The 22,987-nt window shown below is 36.5% G+C and overlaps 1 protein-coding gene across 1 annotated transcript in view; it reads right to left on the bottom strand.

Annotated features, from left to right (window-relative positions):
• Positions 1 to 5,370: 5,370 nt before the first annotated feature.
• Positions 5,371 to 22,987, bottom strand: part of LOC112044922 (uncharacterized) — a 40,566-nt gene continuing 22,949 nt past the window's right edge. The window contains exons 3-8 of the mRNA XM_052885259.1: positions 19,010 to 19,157; positions 16,186 to 16,411; positions 15,003 to 15,109; positions 13,892 to 14,031; positions 12,623 to 12,806; positions 5,371 to 5,511 (exon numbers count right to left, since the gene is read on the bottom strand). Of these exons, the coding sequence (XP_052741219.1) occupies positions 5,432 to 5,511; positions 12,623 to 12,806; positions 13,892 to 14,031; positions 15,003 to 15,109; positions 16,186 to 16,411; positions 19,010 to 19,157 (885 nt within the window). The 3' untranslated portion in view covers positions 5,371 to 5,431. The remainder of the gene's footprint in view (positions 5,512 to 12,622; positions 12,807 to 13,891; positions 14,032 to 15,002; positions 15,110 to 16,185; positions 16,412 to 19,009; positions 19,158 to 22,987) is intronic.

The following is a 22,987-nucleotide window of genomic DNA, read 5'->3' as shown; positions in this document are numbered from 1 at the left end:
GTATTGAACAACTTTATGTCCATTAATGAAATTTTAGGCAGTACCTACCGACGGTGCTCGGGCTATGACCGGGACACGACTAGGTCTTCAGGCGCGCGTGAAGAAGATGAATCCAGATAATAACTGGCATCATTGCTGCATTCATAGGGGGTTTTTGCTGTTTATTTTATTAAGGGGGTCCGTGAAAACTGTGCATGATTTCCTAGGGGTCCGTGGCTGAAAAAGGTTGGAAAACGCTGTTCTAGAGTAATGTTTACTTACTGTTTATATACATGTATGTACAAATTAGATTTTACAAGTAATACTTGATATTAGTCTAATAAAACACCAAAATTACTTAATAGTGTCGTATATTAATTGTTACAATAAAAGGTCTCGATTGTATACATAACATCTATAATATACACGCTAGAATTTCCAGAATACCGACCAATACCGACCGTCGACACCAAACCCGAGAGCAACAGGATTATTATTAAAACTCTAAACAACTAGTATCACCATCAAAACAACGACAACCGAATTAAACATTCCAGTAAACGATTTACAACAGATAATTTCATAAGTAGTAAACAAATGCGTATTAAAACTAATTTACATCGATCTCCTAATAAAAAGTGGATGCACAATCAGCGACAAAAAACGTCCCCACTCATTGAGTGCCAGACACAACTTCTTGGCACTTAATTCAAGTAGTCGCATTTGCAAATTCAACTTTCGACTCAATCCTGAAGGTTGAATTTGCTCTGATTTTGGGATTTTATTGAATATTGGACTATTTAAAGGCCTGTATAATTTTCTTTAGGTTCCAATAGTTCTAAAACTGTCAATGCAAACTTGGCCAATTTTTAAGTGAAATTTTCTGCATGATTGTGCGTCCTTTTATTATAAGAGGTCAATGCTAATTTATCAACAAATTAATTAAATTCTAGACAATATGGCAACTTGTTATAATGTTTTAAAGTTTAATAATTTCATAAATACTTGTTGTGTATACCGCTTAGAAAGTTGCAGTTAGCAGCTATGCGACTATGAAATTTATGCGCTATATTGGTCTGAATATCATAATACCGATACAAATAGTCTAATATTGTTATAAAACTACAAAATTTGAGCGCTTCCAAGATCACAATACAACATAGAATACACATTCCACAACGGCTAAACATTCACTAGTCCTATAATACTTGCCTGTAAAATTGTGGCTAAATCTTAACTAAGGCTAACCAATCTTTGTCGATATGTACTGTTCGTTTTACTGCGAATACAAAATTAAATCTGAAAAGTTTGGAGGAGTAATGCAGCATGAAGAAATCGCCGAATCGTCAGGACGAACAAAATGTTGCCGCTGCTAAATAAAAAAGTACAGGTTTGTATTTATATCAATGGCAATGTTATGGTAGCAATAATATTGGTAACTATTATTATCATATACTTTATATTTGAAATCTCCTCAAAACTTTCCATAAACTCCAAACTTTGAGTGACTCATCCATGCTCAAACTGCAATACTCATGATAATCACTGCTACAGATGGATCTCTAAAATTGCTTTTTTCTTTACGGAAAATCCCCAAAGACTACTTACTGCAAGATTCATTTATTTCATGTGGTTACTACATCGATCTGCTATTAAAAAGTTGATGCACAGCAGCAGATCAGCGACCTAAAAACGTCTCATGAGTGCGCCAAAAAACTTCTTGGCACTCAATTCAAGTAGTCGCATTTGCAAATTCAACCTTGGAACTCAATCCTTTAGGTTGAATTTGAGATTTTATTAAATATTGGACTATATTTAAAGGCCTTTAGGTATAATTTACTTTACCAATAATTCTAAAACTTTCAAAGCAAAATTGGCCAGTTTTTAAGTGAAATTTTCTACTTGATTGTGCATCCTTTTATTATAAAAGGTCAATGGGTTACTAGCATTTATGCTCAATGAGATTTAATTCGACCATCAATAAGATGTTACAGAAAAAAGTCAGCATGAAATTCGGTAGTTACTTTTCTGTAAGAGCCTAAGATGCGAGTAACAACATCTCGTGAAGCCAAATTGACACATTCCAATAGCGGCGGATAGAAAATTCAGCCGTTATTGGTCGACGTTCTTTTTCTCTTCACTAAATATGCAGTGGCGAGCATCTTCGACCTCAAGACGTTTATAGAATCTGATTTAGTCTTACCAAGAGTATTACAAATTTCAAGTAGTAATAATGCAGGTACAGCATTATGGATAGTCTCAAGGCACAATCAAAAGTTTGGTTTAGGAGGGTCAGAGGGTCAAGCCCGCTGGGCGAAATGCATCACAACCCTTTCTAAATATGAAAATCGGTTGGCACTCTCATGGGGCACTAACGCTATCAATACAGGAGGACTAGCAATGATTCCACATTACAATACTGTTTTAGTTATGTAAGCTTACAGGAATTCCACCTAAACTAGAGAACCGGAACTTAAATCTATGGCACCATATAAGAAGGGACTAATGATTAACGTAAACATACGGTAAGTTATGTAAGTATGCAAAAATGCCCAACCACCCTATAATAAGTTAGTAGCCAATATTCGATTTAGGTCCATAAACTCAAGTATTGACTCAGACCAATTAAAGAAGGACCTGTATCGTACTCATAGTCACGAACAAAATTGTCTGTCATTTTCTGAAGAAAACGAGCTTAGATTTGGTATATATCTTCTACTTAACTAGAAGTTTTTGCCGTTTTTTACACAAAAAGGTATTTTATGGAGCTCTTTAACCGACGAACACGATTACAACTATTTAACATCGATACTATAGAGACAGTTTTTATAATCGCATTAGATCGTTGATCATATACTTTGACAGAAAAGTAACGTCTAGCGAGGCAGGTCCTATACAATAATTGGTCTGAGAGTATTGAAGATCACTTAATCTTGATGATTATTGATAGAAATTGTAAGTCATTTACAATGGCAATGTTTTATAAATATAATATTTCTTGGTTATCTTTAAAATTGTACATTCAAGGAATAAAATACAAAATTATTGAAAAATGTAAATTTGGACACTTTCCAAAGGAGAATGCCTACCGGCCTACACAACGTCGGCCCAGGGAACTCAGGTATACCACCATATAAAAGGAGATGATAAGATGATGTATTTAGGATCTGGTTAAGTAATTGGCCCAATAAAAGTATGTTTCTTGAAGAAAAATACATTTTTTATCACTCTTCTAGGGCAAAATGTTCGTGGCAACAAAGCGGCGAAGTAACATTTGAAGCTGTATTTTTTTTTCTGTTACCAATAAGCTTAACAAACAAGAAAACGAACAATCAAACCAATCATACGTTCAAAAAATATCGTTATAATATCAGGCTGACTATAGAGCCTTATATAAAGATATTGTGGATAAATGAAAGATCCCCATTGTGGACAAATCTATATATATAAAAGAAAGTCGTGTTAGTTACTCCACTTATAAGTCAAGAACGGCTGAACCGATTTATCTAAAAATTGGCAGGGAGGTAGTTCAGAGCCAGGAGAAGGACATAGGATACTTTTTACTCGTAGTAACGTAGAATTATCAAGACTTTTTAGATATGAGTACGTTGCCGGGTGGTTAGGGTAGGCCTGGGACGGGGATGGACATTTCCCTTTGCAAGATTCACTCGCAACCATACACTATTCTTATTATATGGGCCTAAATACGAATATCAGCATAATCCTGTAGGATTTACTTCAATCTACTTATTACAATAACTAGGAACCTACCTCAGCTAAATGTACATAATATTAGCTCCACTTACTTTCCGCCATTAGCCATCTACAGATCTGTCAAAAAAGATTGCTGAAGATACCAATTTAAAACTTGATGCCCAGGTTTTAATTTTTATAGTATTGTTAGATCAGCAAAAGTGTCTACTTTTCTAGTGTGCTAAAAGACAAAACAGGATGAACTAGTATTCCAAGATCCTTATGCAAGATTACTACGTTCATTAAGTTTTTAGTCAAATAACAATATTTTTCATAAATTTAAAATCGGAGCAATAGGTATATTTTTGTCAGACGATTATCATGGCCGTTTTCATTCACTTGATATCAAAATTCGAAAAGAATAAAATTTACTTTATAGGAAGTTTTGGTTGCAACACTTTGCCTTAAACCTCACTGCATCTATGTGTAAACAGGAATAAAATTCGTCATAATCGATGGCACTCTAAGTTGACATGTCTGTAGATGCTTATTTTATATATAAAATAGGTAATACTTATTCTAATGTATCAGGAGTGGTGATAACGTTTCTAAATACTTCAAAAGAAGGCGACGTGGATCGTATAAGATCCGGACAAGGCGTGTTTGTTCTCGTCATACTCTCGAACCGTTCCCTCATAGCGGCCACGTGGCCAGTTATCACACTGTTCCTATCATCTCTCTCCTTATCAGAATCATCGGTCTGAGCTTTGTCTTGAAAATCGACATCGGACAGTAGACTCACTTCAGACGATGCCGTGTAGTACATTTCACTCATTGGCTCGCACTGAACTGTTTCTACGTCAGATGGGATTTCCTCGAATCTCTCTGTAACAATTGTTCTAGCTACTTCGATGTCTGTCGCTACCACTGGTTTTTTAAGTTCGATCGCATCGCTCCTATCAGATTTATAACACCTTACTTTTTCGAACACCGGTTCGAAAGTTGACGCGACTGGCTCGATGACCATTTCACCCCAACTCGACCCAAGTGACTGAAGTGCCTCGACATTTTCCGGCACTTCAGTCACTTGCTCGGAAGAACACGCTACAGCTGATTCTTTGAACATATTAAACCTATCTATTTTACATGTCTCAAATTTTATCGGTACAGGTTTTATTATTTCTGGAACCGTAACACTGGGCTCTGTTACAGAATAATTGTTATCCACAAACATTACAACGTCTCCGGGATCTAGATTTACTTCCACACGCTCCGGAGACGTCGCACCGCGTTCTGTATCACACCATTTCTCCGCTCCATACGCGTGTACTTTTTCAAATAAAACTTCGTTCAGTTCAACCGATTCCGTATCAACATCTGCCTCATGAACATCTTCGCAATCCTCGTATTCGTCGTAAGACGTCTTCATAGTTTCGCACAGCTTGTTGATAGCGTCGACCACGTCGCGGAGGTCGCTGACATCTTCCTCTGGCATTGACACTTGTTCTATCGGCAGGAGAGACGGATCTAGTTCTTCAGCCGCGGCTTTCGTATCAGTGACGTTGTGTGTTGCCATTTTCGGGTTATCATTATTGTTGGTTGGTTCGCTGGGCAGGGGCTGTTGTTTGGCGGCAATGGTGCTGGCGGGTCCGAGCAGCGCGTGCGCCACTGACAGCAGCGCGTGCGCGGGGTGTGCGATGTTCGCGAGGTGCAGGGCGGCGGCGAGGGGCGCGGGGGCGGGCGGCGCCCCCCGCGCTCGCTAGCACGCGCTGGAGGTGCCCGACCAGCCCGACAGCGGCAGGCGCAGCGGCGGCGCGGGTGCGGGCGCCTTGCTCGCTACTACAACACGGGGGGATACGTCACTAGTGTTCCTATACTACATTCACACTACAGACCAGGCGCACGTGTTTCATTCCTTCGGATTTTATAGAACCGAAATACTACAGTAGTCTGAGACGGATATGACGTCAGATGGCGCGACTTATTTCCGTAAAGAGTTAGGGAGGGGTGCTGGTCGGTTGGCGGGAAAGACTTGCGATATAAGGCGCTCCTCGTGCGGTCGGGTTCAGTATACTCGTAGCGTTCGAGCCGTCCACATTTCTTATTGTGTAATTCTTTATGAGTTATTTGGGATAGGCGGGGAGAGTGAATTGAGTAGAAAAGGGGAGTGTTGGTTATGTCAAAGACGTCTTTATCCCTACACACAACGTTCACAAGTGCGTAGGATGAAAATCCACACCCCTTTCGGTTTCTTCATGACATCGTAAAGGAACGCTAAATAGCTTGGCATGCTATTCGCCGGATAAACGCCAACATTTAACCCTTCCTTCCACTTGACTAAAAACAATGCTTGTGATATTATTCGTATTTCCTCGGCACGTGGGACTGGTCTGTGTGTCTTCTAAATATATCACATTATAGGAATTCTTTTCCTATAATTCCTGCTTTTATTTACAATAGTAAGTAATGAGCGGCACGCATATTAATCTAAGGAATTGTTATTTCAAATAGAATATTTTACATCTGGCAATAAGTGTTTCGAGTTACATGCATCATGACAGTGCAGTTATATTGGCATGCGATTGCGTAGCAGTTGCAAGCTCTAGCTACAATGACGATAACTTGATGAATAACAAAAAAATGAGAAGCTCAATTTTGTTTACCTAGTCCATTTAAAATACATATTTTTTATTTTCTATAAAATACATACATTTTAAAGAGAATAAAAAAAATTAAAAATTCGAACTCTCAAATAGTGATATATTTGAGATTCAATAAATACTTAAAACTTATATTACGTAAATATATAATGTATTAGGTATATTTAACAAATTAATTATATCTTTGTTTAACTTGTAGTATTTGTTCAATGAACGTTTCGAATTGTGAAAGTGAACTAAAAAACTGCCGAATTTGGCATACACGTTTAGCTTGATGACAATTCATGAATGGAATTCTAAGGTGACGTCATTCTTTATCTAACATGGCGGATGAAAGATGGACCGATTATTTATTCATACACACGCGTAAATTAAAATGACGTCACTATAAACTAATAAAGATTGAGAAATAATCATGTCTCCTCGCTCATTTACTAGATGGCACTGGATTGATTAATCCATGGAAATAGCTTTTTCATCTTGATGAATCCTGAATTTCTATTTGAATATTTTACCAAAGGCCGCCGCATCGGAAATATTCGATCGATCATCGATTCGGCGGCCTGTGGTAGATTTGTTTTCATGAATAATGTCGTGGGTAGTTAGGTTGCAAAAAAAGGCCTAAAGGGCATTATAAGATACCGTTTTTGAAATATCATGCATTCATACCTCTGATTATAGCAATTCCCAATGAACGAAGACATGCTTATAGTCTGGCAAGTTCGTTGATGACACTCGCATGATATGCGGGCGACGGGGGAAAGACTGCGAGGGTGTGAAATCGTGCGTCCACACGCTCCCCGGCCCGCGCGGACCATCGGGAATGTTACGGACGAAGTTGCCAAGCTATAATATAGTTGCTACAAATATCATGACAACACTTACCCGTCAACCATGCAGTAGCACTCGTCGCGTGACAAAGTTTCGAATGTATTCGAACCGTCGTCATATTGTATATAAACTCTATAAACTATTTAACAAATCTACGTATAATAAAATATATTTTAAAAATATTTAAGAAAAAAAACTACAAAAATATTTGAGTAAAAAGAAACTAAAACTTTTGTTATACTATTTTTCTCGGTCTTAAAAAAATATTAATCAATGGATTAGGAATGAATTAAATAAGTAGAAGCTAGAACTTGAAAATTTTAAACAATTATTTAAATATTGTGTCTTTGTATTTGACAGCCTAATTTGGCTAAGTTATTTCTTTTTTAATAAACCATAAATTGGATTTCTCTAATCCCGTGACAAAAGCATTAAATCCTTAGGGCCGGCGGATATCTGACAAAGCATATTTGTTACTGTCAAACATATAATGACATTACTGGCGTTGAAAAAGAATCAAAAATTTAAGAATACACTTGCTCTGGTCGTGTTACCTATATAAAGATAAAATCGATGTGAATTGTTTATCAACAAACAAATTAAATTTGTAGGTAGAAAACGCATGTCATTTCATACCTTACAAATTTTATATTATGTACTTATTGTAATTTTTATAAAACATTATTCAAAACGAAACCTATATCTCATTGTATTAAGCTTTTAAATTAAATTTATTGTCATTAGTTTAGGAACAATTAGTTAATTAAAATTGTTTGATGTAAAATGATCAGTGATTTATATCTTCATTTTTTAATTTGCTTTTTGATAAATATATAACCTATCGAGTTCGGCTTTAGTATTTATTATTTCAACACCTGCAATCTCAATAAAAGTTTGATAGTAACGCTGCGTCTCGCCAGATATGCGCCGGCCCTATATGCCTTTGAAAATGCGCAAATAAAAGCTTTCCGCAAATGCTCCGAAGCAAATGACGTCACAGCAAGCGGCCACGACACATGTTAGGTTACATCCAAATGAAATGTTTGAACTCTCCGATAATATTTACTCTTTTTATTGTTCAAAAATAATAATTACGTATTATTAATTAATAATATAAATATTAAGCATCATACATTACTGTATCACATATACCAGTTTGCGTTGCTTAATGCTGCGAAGCACCGAATAACTTAACTGTTTAAAAAATATACACAAAATCTTAAATGCACGGATTTTTTATTATATCATAATTAATACAGCATACAGCGACAAATCTTATTTTTTTTATATGTCACTATTTTACGTATAATTATGGAATAATCTGTATTTATAAACTGTCAGTCACTTAAACCACGCAGTTTGTCTATAGACAAACAGATAAAATACAAACAGGTAATTGAAAATGGCAATTAATTGTTATGAATTACGTCGAATCTACAATTTTAACATTTGTACAAATGGCAATGCTCTATTGTACGTTTTACGAGAAACAAAATGGCGGACAATATATGTGTCGATAAGTTTAAACAGTCAAGACATCGAGTGAATTAGTTCGAAATTTATATTTTGTAAACGTAAACAAAAAATAATAATATTTTTTCCAAGCATGTTCGCGCTTAAAACACTTTGCAATAATGGCACCTCACTAAATATAAACAAAAGAATCATCACAACAGTTCTTTTAAACTACATAGACATGTCAAAATAGGCTTTCAACCAATCACTGAAGCGCTGTTAAACTTTAAAGCACTTTATAAAAAATGAAGTAATTTAGAAATACTCCATAACTTAGGTCTAATCAAGATGCTCTGAATATTTTATAAACGCTTCAGTGTTACGGTTGTCCTACGTGCAAGGCATTCAGCGCAAATTATACGTATCAAGTCATAAATTATATGAAACTACACTAATAATAATCATCAAAGATACTATACTACAGCCTTTCTTGATGAGTACTGTTTACCAACAAACAAATTAAAAATGAGGGTATAAATCACTAGTAATTTCACACCTAATAATAATTATAATTAACTTGTTCTTAAATTAATGAAAATAAATTTGATTGATAAGCTTAGAACAATTAGATATGGTTAATATATTTTATATAACATTTTATAGTCAAACCAAAATAATTTAAAATAAATAAGTTATGAAATGACATGCGTTTTCTACCCTCATTTCTAATTTCTTTGTTGGTAAACAGTATTCATCAAGACAGGCTGTAGTATAGTTTGGAAATACAAAAAAAAATTAACTGCCATCTTTTTTATATTGTTTCACAATAAAAAGGACAGCATATTACTGTTACTTTTTTATAAAGCTTAAATTGGAATGCAGTTATATGCGAACGAGACGATAAAATCTTTCTTCTTTCTTTTTTTTAAAAGAATATTTTCTATATTTTTTATAATATGACCAAAATTCCAAACTACTAACTCCAACGAGCAAAACGAGTGAATATTATATAGTATTTATTCGATAGATTAATATCCTCAGTCAGTTCAGTACTAACCAACTATCAAGATACGTTAATACACCATTCGATTACGTATAACCTAAGCTAGCCACATAACATATGATAGTATACACCAATATGTTTATACTATAATTTACTACCAACATAACATATGATTAGTATAATGACTCAACATAAAAATACACTACACGGAACGTCACTAATTAGGTAAGTGATCGTATTAAAAATAATTTCCTTATCATAAAATAAAATAAAAATTATAGTAATATTTTGGTCTTGGGTGACTCAAATCGAATGACATAAAAAATGTACATGAAAACTCCCATGATAGTTTGTTTTGATGGAATACGTATGTGACCTTGTGATTGATGCAAATGATGGTGATAAAACACACATTGCCATAACACAAAAAATATTTTCGATTTAAAACAGTCTTTTAAATAAGTTCAAATGCGATTAGATTAATTTAGGGAGTTACTTCTCACTCTATGATACACATGGAACAATAACTATTCATTTAAAATACTACCAAATGTAGTAGAATATAAGAAAAGCAATATAGCAATATAGACTAAAAAGAAAACTATTACTTATTAAAATCTAAATAAAGTAAAATTTTCAATTTATTAAAAGAATATGCTTTAAAATAAGTCACATTTTTTTAAGAATATGTCTTTTTTGCGTAAAAATAATACAATCACACGAAACTTCTTCTTTTTCCCTATAAATTGTGACGTAACACATACTCTCTTTGACGCCATTTTGAATTCTAGTAATAATACAAAATGGCGGCCGTAAATGAGTTACAATTTACACCGATCAAAACATCGCACATGCATACGATCATGCGTCATAACAGCAATTAATATATTTCTCTAATTAAACAATTAACATGGATTCCCGAATATATAATTTTCATCTATAAAACATATTATTATGCAAAACCTTGTCCTGACTTGTACCTATAACTTAATTTTAACTGTATGTACAAAAAATACTAATATTACTTGTATACTCTTTATGACTATATTACTAAGAGCAAAGATTATGTGCGTTTCGCTCTTATTATATTTTATTTGTATAATAAATAACTATCGTTTTATAAAATCTCGTAAAAGAGAAAATCACACAAATTGGGAAACATCTATGCTAAACAACAGATAAAATAGAATTTTTTTTACAACAAAGCACTAAATAAATTTTTGGAAATTTATTTCACACTCAAAATAATATTATTGTTTTAGTTTGTCAAGTTGTTTGTTTTGTCAATATCGTATCAAAGTGTATTATAGAAAATGGTAAAAACAAATTGGACAATTTATTTATAAATTATTATAAAAGTTGTTCTAACTAATGTCTGCTTATGATGTGCAAACAAATTAAAACATTTAATTTTTACATCACAAACTCTTAGAATTGGAATTTGTTGTAAATATTCAAGACGAAATCTATCTATTTTGTCAGGGTACTCGTCCCATTTTATTAACTTGATTTTTCTATCAAAAATCTATTTCTATAAGGCACAATGCAAACGTAGAACTTTAATTTAAATAAAGTAACAAAATCAGGTAAAAAAATCATAGAATTTAAATTATAGAGTGGATGTTTTAAGATAAACTAGTAATACAATATAGAATTTCAAAATTTCTATTGCTACAAAATATAATATTATATCAACGTCTAGAAAGCCTGTGGTGGTATAGATGTTCTATTTTATGACGACAGTTTAGCTTGAGTTGTAGTAGTATACACACACAAACGCTTTTGTGCTGTCACGTTACTATTACATCGAAAGTAATACTGTCTTCCTGAAATAGAATAACTATATAACAATCTGTCTATTAGTATATTAGGATAGACACTAATTCTCTATTCATAATGAACTACCAAAAAGTAACATCACATTTTTTTAAATTAAATTATATCTGTTTTATATTTCGTAACAGAAATGAATAAACAGACAGATTGCAAATGGAGGCTGCTACTAGAACAATCAAATAAAAAATATATAGATATATAGTAATATCAAAATATATGATAACTCCCACAAGCAAGCCATCGAGCCAAAAACTTTAAAACTCTTCATAAACAATCTCTTTAATTACTCCATACTGTTATAATTATGATCCATATTGTTTTTATTAAAAAAAAAAACATGTTAACTTAAAATGTTCATTAAATGGAACTGAATGAACATTTTAAATATTAATTTATTTAAACACTATATTTAGAAAACATAAGTATAAAAAGTTTTCTTCTTGTACTTTGTTCTGAATTTTTTGAACCCATGAAAGTTCTTGCAATTGAAACTTTTCAAACAATGGAGTAACCAATGAAGATAGAGCGTTTAAAAATCCACTTTCAAATTACTTCTAGAGGTGTCAGTTCAGAATATCCGCCATTGTCTCACTTGTGTATTAAAAGACTTAATCATTGAGTTATATTTACTACGTACTAGAGAAGATACCAGTCATCAATACTTTGTGTCGTTCAACTAACTGCGGCGATATCGCTGCACTTCAGTGCAATGTCTGCTTACTATGTAAGTGCCATGTGATTCATGGTGCTTACGTTTTGTGCGCAGGAAAACAATGTTTCACCGGCGATCTAGAGCTGTACTTTTTAAACGGGTAGACTTAAAGTCCGGCCGCTCAGAGATTGCGTTTCTGACACCTGTCAATGTCAATGAGATATTTAAATATCTTTCAGTAACCTTAAAACGAGTAATAACATTAAAAATTGAATAATTATGCCAACTTACAATAAACGTATTAATTTTGGTCTGAAATTATTAACAATTAATTAACAAGTATAAAAAGGTGATTGACAGACATTGACAGGTGTCAGAAGCGCAGTCTCTGAGCGGCTGGACACATACTTCTACAATCAGGATGCAACATGATTTTAATTTGGATCACCTTCTCTAGTACACAGTACATATCAATGGTTTTAACCCTAAGTTGGTACGTTCACGCGTACTTACCAGCGACAGTGGTACTGCTGTACCCCTTGGTGATGCGCAGGAAGGGGTCGGGTATGGGGAAGCTGGCTGCAGGGTTGAACAGTTCCGCGAACCTCGCCTCCAGGTCAGACGAGCGCATGGAGGACCCTCGGACAGGGGGTGCGGGCGCTGGTGGCTCTTCGTGCGTTAGTTCCTGCCTGTTGTTCTGGAATCCACGTATTTACAAACTTTATATAGCTTATTGTGATAGTATATGTAAGTAAAGTCTTGAAATCCAAGGTTTCCTTAACCCCTTATTGCATGAATTATGAAGGAGATGGAAATAAAATGATTTTTTGATGAAAATATATTTTATTACCAAATTACCAAACAATAACTTGTCATAAATGCCGGAAGGGCATTCCATATTTTTGCTGTGCGAATTAGGAATGTGGATACCAATCTTTCGTGCGAGTTGCTAGATATCCACAAAATAGCCTTCGCTACGTCTTGCTGTTTTGTGGTAAAAAAGCGAAAAGGAACAAGATGAAGTTCTTGCGCACACTCACCAAAGTATATCACGGTAAAAAACCGACAAACAAGCTACATTGCGATGGTGTTGCAGAAGTCTGCAATATCGCCTGCGTCAACGGTTCATTACCAATGATCCTTCTAGCGCGGCGATCTATCGAGCCTAACGCATCAAGCTGATATTTCGCAAACCATCCCAGAGGTGACTGCACTACTACAGTTTTTTGTTTTTTTTTTTCTGAAATTGCAGCTTTAGATTCGATGCATTTGAGGTTATTCGACAAAACAACCGATATCTAAGCAAAGTTACTTCGACACTGAAAGCTTTATACATTCCACGTATTCAATCAGCCGGTATTTCGAATGACCTCGCTAAGGACGTAGCCCCCATTTCTCCTGCCTGAGACCATCGCTAAGATATCTACCGTCGATGAGGAATTTGCCACGTAATATCTCAGACCAATTATAGAAGGACCTGTATCGCACTCATAGTCACGAACAAAATAGTCTGTCATTTTCTGAGGAAAACGAGCTTAGATTTGGTATATATCTTATACTAAACTAGAAGTTTTTGCCCGTTTTTTACACCATTCAATTACACAGAAAGGTATTTTTAACCGACGAACACGGATTACGACTATTTAACATCGATACTATAGAGACGGTTTTTATAATCGAATTAGATCGTTGATCATATACTTTGACAGAAAAGTAATGTCAAGCGAGGCAGGTCCTATACAATAATTGGTCTGAGCGTAATATGTACCATAGACAACTCACTTGTAATCGGAAGTGAGGTGGTGGAGGCGGCGGCGGCTGCGCCAGCGAGGCGGCGCGCGCGGGCGGCGGGGGCGGCGCGCCCGGCGGCGGCGGGGGGCACACCCCCGGGGGGCGCAGTCCGCGGGACGCGCGGAGAGTACCTGTTACACAATTATATTTAACTCATTTATGTATTAATTGTAATTATAGCTATAGCAGTGGCGTGCACAGAATTTTTAAGTAGGGTACGCACTATAGGTACAAAATGGGAAATTTCTTCCGCAATACAGGTTCGTAATGAGTTCTCAGGGTAGGCAAGGCATTTTTGCATCTATGGTGTGCACGCCGCTGAGCTATAGCTTGGCAAGTTCGTTGATCCCATGATATGCGGGCGACGAAAAGGACTGCGCGGGTGTGAAGTCGTACGCGCGGGACAGAGGGAAGGACTGCGCGGGTATGAAGTCGAGCTCGCGGGGCATCGCTACCCCTCCTCCCAGTCCGCGCGGGGACCATCGGGAGTGTTATGAACCAATTTGCCAAGCTATAGTTACAACGCGCATTGCAAGTAATCATTAGTTTGTTCTGTTCTGTCATCATTTAGATAAATATCTGATGACTTTTCAATGTTTGATTGGCGAAATCAATTAGCATCTTCAGGTGGACTGAATTTAATATTAGAGTTCAGAATAGGCTACTAGCCTCTTTTGTAAACAGTGTTTAAACTGAATTATGGAAGTATTATTAAGATATATTTTATTTTGTCCCGTCAATAATAACCAGTAAAAAATTTAGTATAAATGAAAAAATATCTAAATTTTTGCCGCCGAAACACAACTCATTAGCAAGTGACGTCATTCATAGATATAACAGAGTGATTGGCGTTTGCAGTGATGTGATTATACCACGTCACCGCAAGCGCCAATCACAAACCGATGCCTTGTAGCAAATGACGTTACAAGTTATTACGTGATAAAAATACAATTTTGTTTTATAAAAATATTACAATTACGAGATGTGATTAGAGTTTCTATGCATCTAAACTGCCTATATGCAAAAATCTTCTTAGTTTTGTACAGCTGCAGGCGAGTAGCCTATTGTTTCTGCTCGGACTGTAAACTGTGAAGGATGTTACCAAAGTGCGAGGCGGGGTTCTTGGTGGCGACTACGGGCGGCGCGCCGGGCGGCGGCGGGCGGGACCCCGGCGCGCCCGCGGGCGACGGCGGCGACACCGGCGGCGACCTGGGGGGGACATACATTGTTTTATAGTCAACTAGCTGAACTAACTGATAAGGCAAACGATGTTTTGCCTTATCGGTATTACAACTTAGCCAGGATCCCAGGAGGATTTTTACAATTGATTACTATCATGTTAATTTTTAGGTAAAAAAAAAACAACTTTATGTAAACTCCCCTCCTCCTTGTGTCAATAACGAGGTTATTAAAAGTTGTTACTAACCATCTGTTTTTTTACTGTTGCTTAATTTAATTTGTATTTATACACTACAGCCACTATGTCCTACAAATTGCGTAGTACATTATCTCGTTCAGTCGCTCAGAAATTTTCTTGATTCTGGTAGCAAACTGGGTTAGTTACCAGAATCAACAATTTTCGTAAATAAAAATGTTGAGCGTCTCACCAAGATGTAAAAATTAACTTGATAATTAATTGTAAAAATGGTCCACGGGGTTGATGGTAAAAGAATAAAAATTACTTTACTTTGAATACCCTGCCCCTGCGCTTACTCCTATCCTATCCTATCTTCAGTTAGATCAAACTGTTGGATGATTTTTAATATTTAAGTGATGTTTGAGTATTTAGGCATTAGCATTCATTATCAACATTAGGTAATTTTGACTAAAAATTATGAAATTCATTCATATACTGTTCAATATATAAAATGCCCAAGAAATGCAATATAATTGTGACAATTTATATATCTTAGACTGCATAAGGACGAAATTTGTCTATTTCTCATGACGAGATATGTTGTAGGTAGAAGGTTAATCAGATTCAAGGAGTTAACTTGTCAATAAATATATAAACTAAATAATTGGCAGGAGGGGTTTTAGCCGGTAAGATTCCGGCACTACCCTTTAGGGTGTCCATAAGGATTTCCCCTCCTGAATGAAATAAAAATAATTGGCAAACTAAGGTAAATTATTACTAATGACCCCTTCCAGGCTAACTGAACTAAAGAAATTCCTAAGTTAATATTAATGGTCTAAAATCTGCATTAGATGAGATATTTCTTATGCCAGATCTTGTACTAAACCTATGTTGTTTAAAAAACACATAATGAAAAAGACAAGCTTACCTAGGCATCCTCATGCTCTGCGCCCTTGCCGCCAGCTTCCCATTCACGATGAGCTTCTTGGGCGGGGGCGAAGGCCTGTCGGGCGCGGGGGACACGGTCGGGGGCTTCGGCGCCAGGTTGGGCTTCCCGTGGCTCACGCGCGGCCGCTCCGTCAGGTCCGACGTGGACAGCGAGGAGGCAGGCGCCGGCGTAGGGGGCGCAGATGAGAGGGAGGTCATAGAACCACCTGGAAAGATTTTTTTTTTAATTCTTTATAAGTTATCCCTTGACTTGAATAGAATTTCATATATTATGTCAACTAACATAGGTCAAAATTAGTGAATTAGCCTGCTGGACGGCTAAAATAGCTTGGATTATGATTACAGACTAAGCAATATTTGAATGAGGATGATGACTAGGTTTGAATATATTGATTTTTATGATACATTCGGGTAAATAAGGTCAATGTTAACTAATTTATACATAAAAAGCAAAGATTGTCTGGATATTTGCAAAATAAATGAGATTATAAAATTTCAAAATCGATAAAAAATCTTTAATCGTAATCAGATGAAAATTCATACAGTTTTAGCTTTCTTACATTAAATGTGACATTTTTTAATATTTGAACTAAAACATAAACGCAACAACATAAACGCAAAACAAATAACAAAGATATTAGTAGCTTTGTTTGAACGCACATACAAATCTAACGATCATTACATTACTTACGACGTCATTAGTTCGTGCCATTTTGTATGGGGCGTTTTTCAGGGATCCGCGGCAGCGCCGCAAATCTGACTTTTTAAATCCCTGTAGCTCCGAAAGTAATGATCGCAGATACCCTGTTACTTTTACAAAATTGCTTTGCTATTAGCATACTCTCAATTTATATACAATTTAAAAAACTGTCATCATCCCTATTGGTACAAATTTTTAATAATCATAATTTTCGGATTCGGTTGAATGCTGTTGGTTCTGATAGCGTAAGCCGTAATATGATTATTCCTATCATTGATATTATTTCCCCAGTTCTTACACATATCCTCAACTATTCCATTTATTCCAGTGAATTTCCACAGGCTTGGAAGAATGCACAAATTATTCCTCTTCCTAAAAAAATTAGTTCCACAACGTTTTCTGACTTCCGTCCAATTTCTATTTTGCCGTTCCTTTCTAAAGTCCTTGAAAAACTTGTCTTCCAGCAGTTATCCGTATTCTTAAACCGAAATTTACTTTTAAGTCCATTACAATCTGGTTTTCGTCCTGGTCATGGTACGGTTACCGCTTTGACTAAAGTTACTGACGATATTCGTTGGGCGATGGATAATAGACAACTCACTGTACTAGTTCTGCTTGATTTCAGTAATGCTTTTAATTCTGTAGACTATGACATTTTGTTGAGTCTATTACGCTCTATTAACATATCTCCATCGGTTATAGACTGGTTTCAGAGCTACCTCAAAGGCCGTAAGCAGCGCATTCGGGTTGATGACTTCTTTTCATCTTGGTGCGATGTTACGGCAGGGGTACCTCAGGGTGGCGTGTTATCTCCATTACTTTTCTCTATCTTCATTAATTCGATCACTCAAAATATAACTTCTCTTTACCATATGTATGCAGATGATATCCAAATATACCGCTCTTCATCTCTTGAGAACCTAAACTCAACTGTCTCTGCTATAAACTGTGACCTTAGCGCAATTGATATCTGGAGCAGACAGTATGGGCTTAAGGTAAATCCCCTAAAATCTAAGGCCATTATTATTGGTAGTCCTGCCCTCATCTCAAGAGTTGATTGGGTAGATCTCCGGCCAGTTTTGTATAATGGTACCACTATTCCTTTTTGTGACACAGTTAAAGATCTTGGGGTTCATCTTGATAACCAGTTGTCGTGGTGCGTGCATGTCAAAGAGTTGAGTAAAAAGATGTTTGCTACTTTTGGCTCACTGAGACGTTTAAGATCATTTTTACCAATTCCTACTAAAGTTATGTTAGCACATTCTCTTCTTCTTTCGGTTTTAGATTATGCGGACGCGAGCTATCTAAATATAACTGAGGACCAACTCAATAAACTTGAGCGACTTCAAAATCTTGCTATTCGGTTCATATTTAGCCTACGCAAATATGACCATATTTCTGAATTCCGTCAGAAGCTCAAGTGGCTCCCTATTCGTCGTCGCCGGGATCTGCATGTACTTTCACTTTTGTACTGTGTGTTGTTTAATCCAAAATCTCCTGTGTATCTGAAGGAGAAATTTACGTTTCAGGGAGTGCAGTCTGAACTGAGACAGTGTCGATTACTAACTCTATGTTTACCCGTGCATAAGACGAAATTTTATAAACATTCTTTCGTTGTGCAAGCCGTTAAGTTATGGAATGCTCTCCCTTTAAACATACGGCAATCAAAGACACTGGTCATTTTTAAAAATGCCGTAAAGACTCATTATCTGGTGCAGTAAAGACGATCTGTATATATTATTTCTTTTCAATATAAGGTATTTATTAGTATATTTTGATATGTATTTTATTCATTATTGTAGGTATTTGTGTAATATTGTTTATGTATTAGGATGTAAATTATTTGTATGTATGTGTATTACTAATACTATGGTTATTTTTGTTTTACGCCACCTGCTGATGTCCTTAAGTTTTCCTAAACCGAAGGTTGCCTGGAAGAAATCGCTACTTAGCGATAAGGCCGCCTTTTGTATGCTGATCTCTTCCTAATTTGTTTTTTATTTCACTTGTTTTTGTCTTTGTGGTGTGCAAATAAAGTATATTTATTTATTTATTTATTTATTCGGATCGGGTGCGCATCGTCTTAGTTCAAAAGTGAGCCTACCCAGAGAAGTCTGTGAGCCGGAATGCAGGGAGCTCCTGTTTCGCTGCAGCGTGGACGCGACATGGGGCTGCAGCGACTGCTCTGACTGCTGCAGGGTGCTGATCCGCTCCGAGATCGACCCCGTCGTCAGAACGGAATCTGATGAACTCTGAAATAGATGAAAAACGAACTTTAACAGCCAGTTCATTTAAAGCTAAAGTAACAGTAAAAGTAGTAAGTAGTAAAGAGGAATTATTTTTCCGTGATAAAGACCGTCACTTTTGCTTTATGACATTACTTTGACTTACGATGAAGAAACTGGCCGTAAGTCAGCTGCCATTCGTTATGTTGAGGAAGTAAGCTAATGGAAGCGTTTGGATGATATTTCGTTGATTTTTCTTTGGAGCTCGTCTGGGGAAATATGTTTGTATTTGCCACCAATAGTGCGTAGGCCACAGCATTGTAAGTTGTGATCCTCATGTGCGTGTGTTTTTTTGTGTGATGATTTTTGACTAATTTATACATTTTGTGCACCCAAGATGGGTCAACTGCTTGTTCCACTGACAATATTGCGTTTGTAGTAAAACCTTACATCGACTGCTTCTTGGACCTAAGTTGCTTATAGTAAATTGATCGACATTTCATTTTGAAAATCGTCAAAACCAAAGAATAACAAAACCCCACAGACATTTCATTGCACTGCGCATTCTATGCGTGTTGGATTAAACACAAACTAACACGCGACGTTCCGTGGTGCGGGCGCTTTGATAGTATATTTCTAACAATTACAAAATACTTTACAATATTGTGATTTGTGTCACTCTAAGCATGGCGTGCTGCCGCAATACAATAGCAAGTTTGTTGGTCTGTCCGTGTGATAGATACAATCAAAGCGTTGAACTTATTTGGCCCAGGGCCAGAGATACATTTTAATTATGTATTCTGGAGACTTTATTATGACGTCATGAAAAATTCAACATGGCGTGATAGGGCATTAACTTCATAACACCAGCGGAATCCACAGATCCAAAGGTTCAGTTCTAAATGAGTGTAATAACTCGTAATATTAGTAAGTTTACTAAACGCTTGCCGACAGTAGGTATAAGGGCTGTGAATTGCGATGGACAATGCCAAAATCGTCTAGCTGTGAACTATAAAGTAACAGTCAAAAAGTCACCATAATAACGATGTAAACCTATTAAATGTTTTATTGGCTGTTTGTTTGATTGTATTGAATACTTTTTAGAGGGTTTTGAACTATTGAGAGTAACATAGGCTATGAGCCGTGATAGCCCAGTGGATATGCCCCCGATTCCAGAGGGTATGAGTTCAAATCAGGTCCGGGGCATGCATGTCCAACTTTTCAGTCGTGTCCTAGAAATTAAATATCACGTTTCTCAAACGGTGAAGGAAAAACATCGTGTGGAAACCTGCATAACATAGAATTTTCTTAATTATCTGCGTGTGTTAAGTCTGCCAATCCGCAATGGGCCAGCGTAGTGGACTATTGGCCTAACCCCTCTCATTCTGAGAGGAGACTCGAGCTCAGCAGTGAGCCGAATATGGGTTGATAATGATGATGGTGACATAGGCTATATTTTATCTCCGTATTCTCACGTGAAAGGGGAATAAACGGGTGAAACTGCGGGGTTCTACTAGTTTTTGTATAACTTCCAATAAACATAAACAGGTATAGCCCGACAAAACAACTTCGTATTAGGGGCGCCACCAATGTTCTAAAAGAACTCTGTGCCTAAGTAGAAAAAATCACTTCCTCTTTTTCCGCATCACGGAAGCTATTCAAAACTAACATATGACATCTGTGACTAACCGAATAGACAACATTGAATTATGTATAACTAAAATATATTCATAAAACAGGATGATTCATTCATTCATTCATAAAAAAAAGAAGTCACAAAGCGCCGGAACATGCCGTGTTGTATGTAGTACAAATTGAAATGGTTGTAAACAAAAAATTATCACTTAACCCGTTCACATCAAGAGGTCACATCGCATATCGCCATTGCGTAGTGGCGGGGCGCGATTTCCCTTCAATCAGTCAGAGCTACGACGTCACACGTTAGGTCTCCCGCACACTGCACTATCAAACAGTAAAGCTACTGTTACACATGATCATTTCAAGCACGAAAGCGTGCAATTATTGAGCAGTTGCTACTTATTAGCATGGGTATTGCAACATTGCTAATATTGAGCATGCTTATTTCGAGCTTGCTCAAGAATCAACAGGCGTGCGATTTATGAGCATGCTACTTGCTGCGCAGGTGGAAAGAGGCGTGCTTTTAGCGCGTCTGAACAGGTTTGCTTATTGAGTATGCTAGTCGATCAGCATAGCTTTTCTGTATTCTCTTCATCCCCATCTCTCCCTGTCTAACACAATACTATAGACAGAGAGCGATAGATACAAATTAGCATGCTTATTGCTAGCAAACATAAACTGATGATAAGCATGCTCGTATGGAGCATACTTAATAGCGCGTTTTTAGCATGCTATTTCAGAGCATGTGTATCAGTAGGTACCTTGAGCGTGCCCTCACACAATCTATAATATTGACAATAAGTAGGGTAAAATTGCACCAAAGGAAAAAATACTGTCATATTGCCCGAGTACGAGTTATGCCTTGATACGAGTTTAAAGTGTTTTTCAAATAGCATGGGTACGGTGACAGACGCCTGTGCGACGTTTATAATACGTACTATTATCGCGGCAAACTCTCAAGAGTGACACGAACTGTCACCTGCACCATCCTACATTAAACGAACTGTACGCAACATTATACTCATGTTGTCAAGGCATTCACTGTGTGTGGGCAACCTAAAGTCGTAATACCATGGCAATATTATTTCCTTAAGGGGTACAATGTAAGAAACCTTACCCTACTTTATCTGTACTAACATAATAAAAAAAAAGAGGAAATATTTGTTTGTTTGTTTGCATTGAATGTGCTCTGAAACTATTGAACCGATTTGTTGAACAGTTCTTTCACTGTTGGGAAGCTGCACTATCCCAGAGTGCTATAGGCTATATTTTATCCCCGTATTGCTACGGGAACGGGAACTATGCGGGTGACACCGCGCGGCGTCGCATTGTTGATAATAATCGCATATTCTCTCTATCATCTAATCTGCAAAGTCCCCGCGATACTCGAGTAAATTTCCATTTAGCATCACACGCTCCGACCACCAATGAGTTGATACTTGATATCCGTTAAACGGTTTATACCATGTGCGCTGTAGCATGGTGCGGGTGACAGTTTCCGTGTGACATTCATTAAACGTACTATGTTCGTGAATCGCGGCAAACTTTCATGAGTGAAACGAACAGTCACCCGCACCACGCTACAGCGCACGAGCTGCAGGTTATCATATTTGATACATGCATTCGCTTAAAAAACATAACCCTCTGTTTGGTAGTCGAGCAAAAATAATAATTAAATAGGTGCACCTATGTATAATGTACAAGATTTGCTCATTTAAATATATAAATGATAATACATCAATTATAAATATGATTCCGCATTTCTGTTAAAGCGGTTTATGTCTATTTAGAAGTGACGCAAGCGACACGATATCATTGAATACGAGAAGTGACCACAGTATTACAGTGTTATTAGTTATTACAGGATATTCTACGAACAAGTATTGAAGTTCAAGGCACAGATATATCGTGGTTTGTGCCATGTAATTAGTTTCCTCTGAATCATCATTATTGTCAATATTCATTTATTTCAATTACGAGTCGACAATTAACATTATACTCGTAAGGTCGAATTAGTCGAAAACTTAAAATTTAATTTACGAGGGTTCCAAGAAGAGCCCAAATAAAATTCAGACATTTTTTAACCGACTTCAAAAAGGAGGAGGTTCTCAATTCGGTCGGTATTTTTTTTTTTATGTATGTACACCGATTACTCAAAGACGCCTGGACCGATTTCAAAAATTCTTTTTTGTTTAAAACGGTATAGCCCCCATTTGGTC

Source organism: Bicyclus anynana, chromosome 14 (genome assembly GCF_947172395.1).
Source record: "Bicyclus anynana chromosome 14, ilBicAnyn1.1, whole genome shotgun sequence".
NCBI classification, from domain to species: Eukaryota; Metazoa; Arthropoda; class Insecta; order Lepidoptera; family Nymphalidae; genus Bicyclus; species Bicyclus anynana.
Note: the sequence above shows the minus strand (reverse complement) of the source record. Positions and strands in the feature narration are given on the sequence as shown.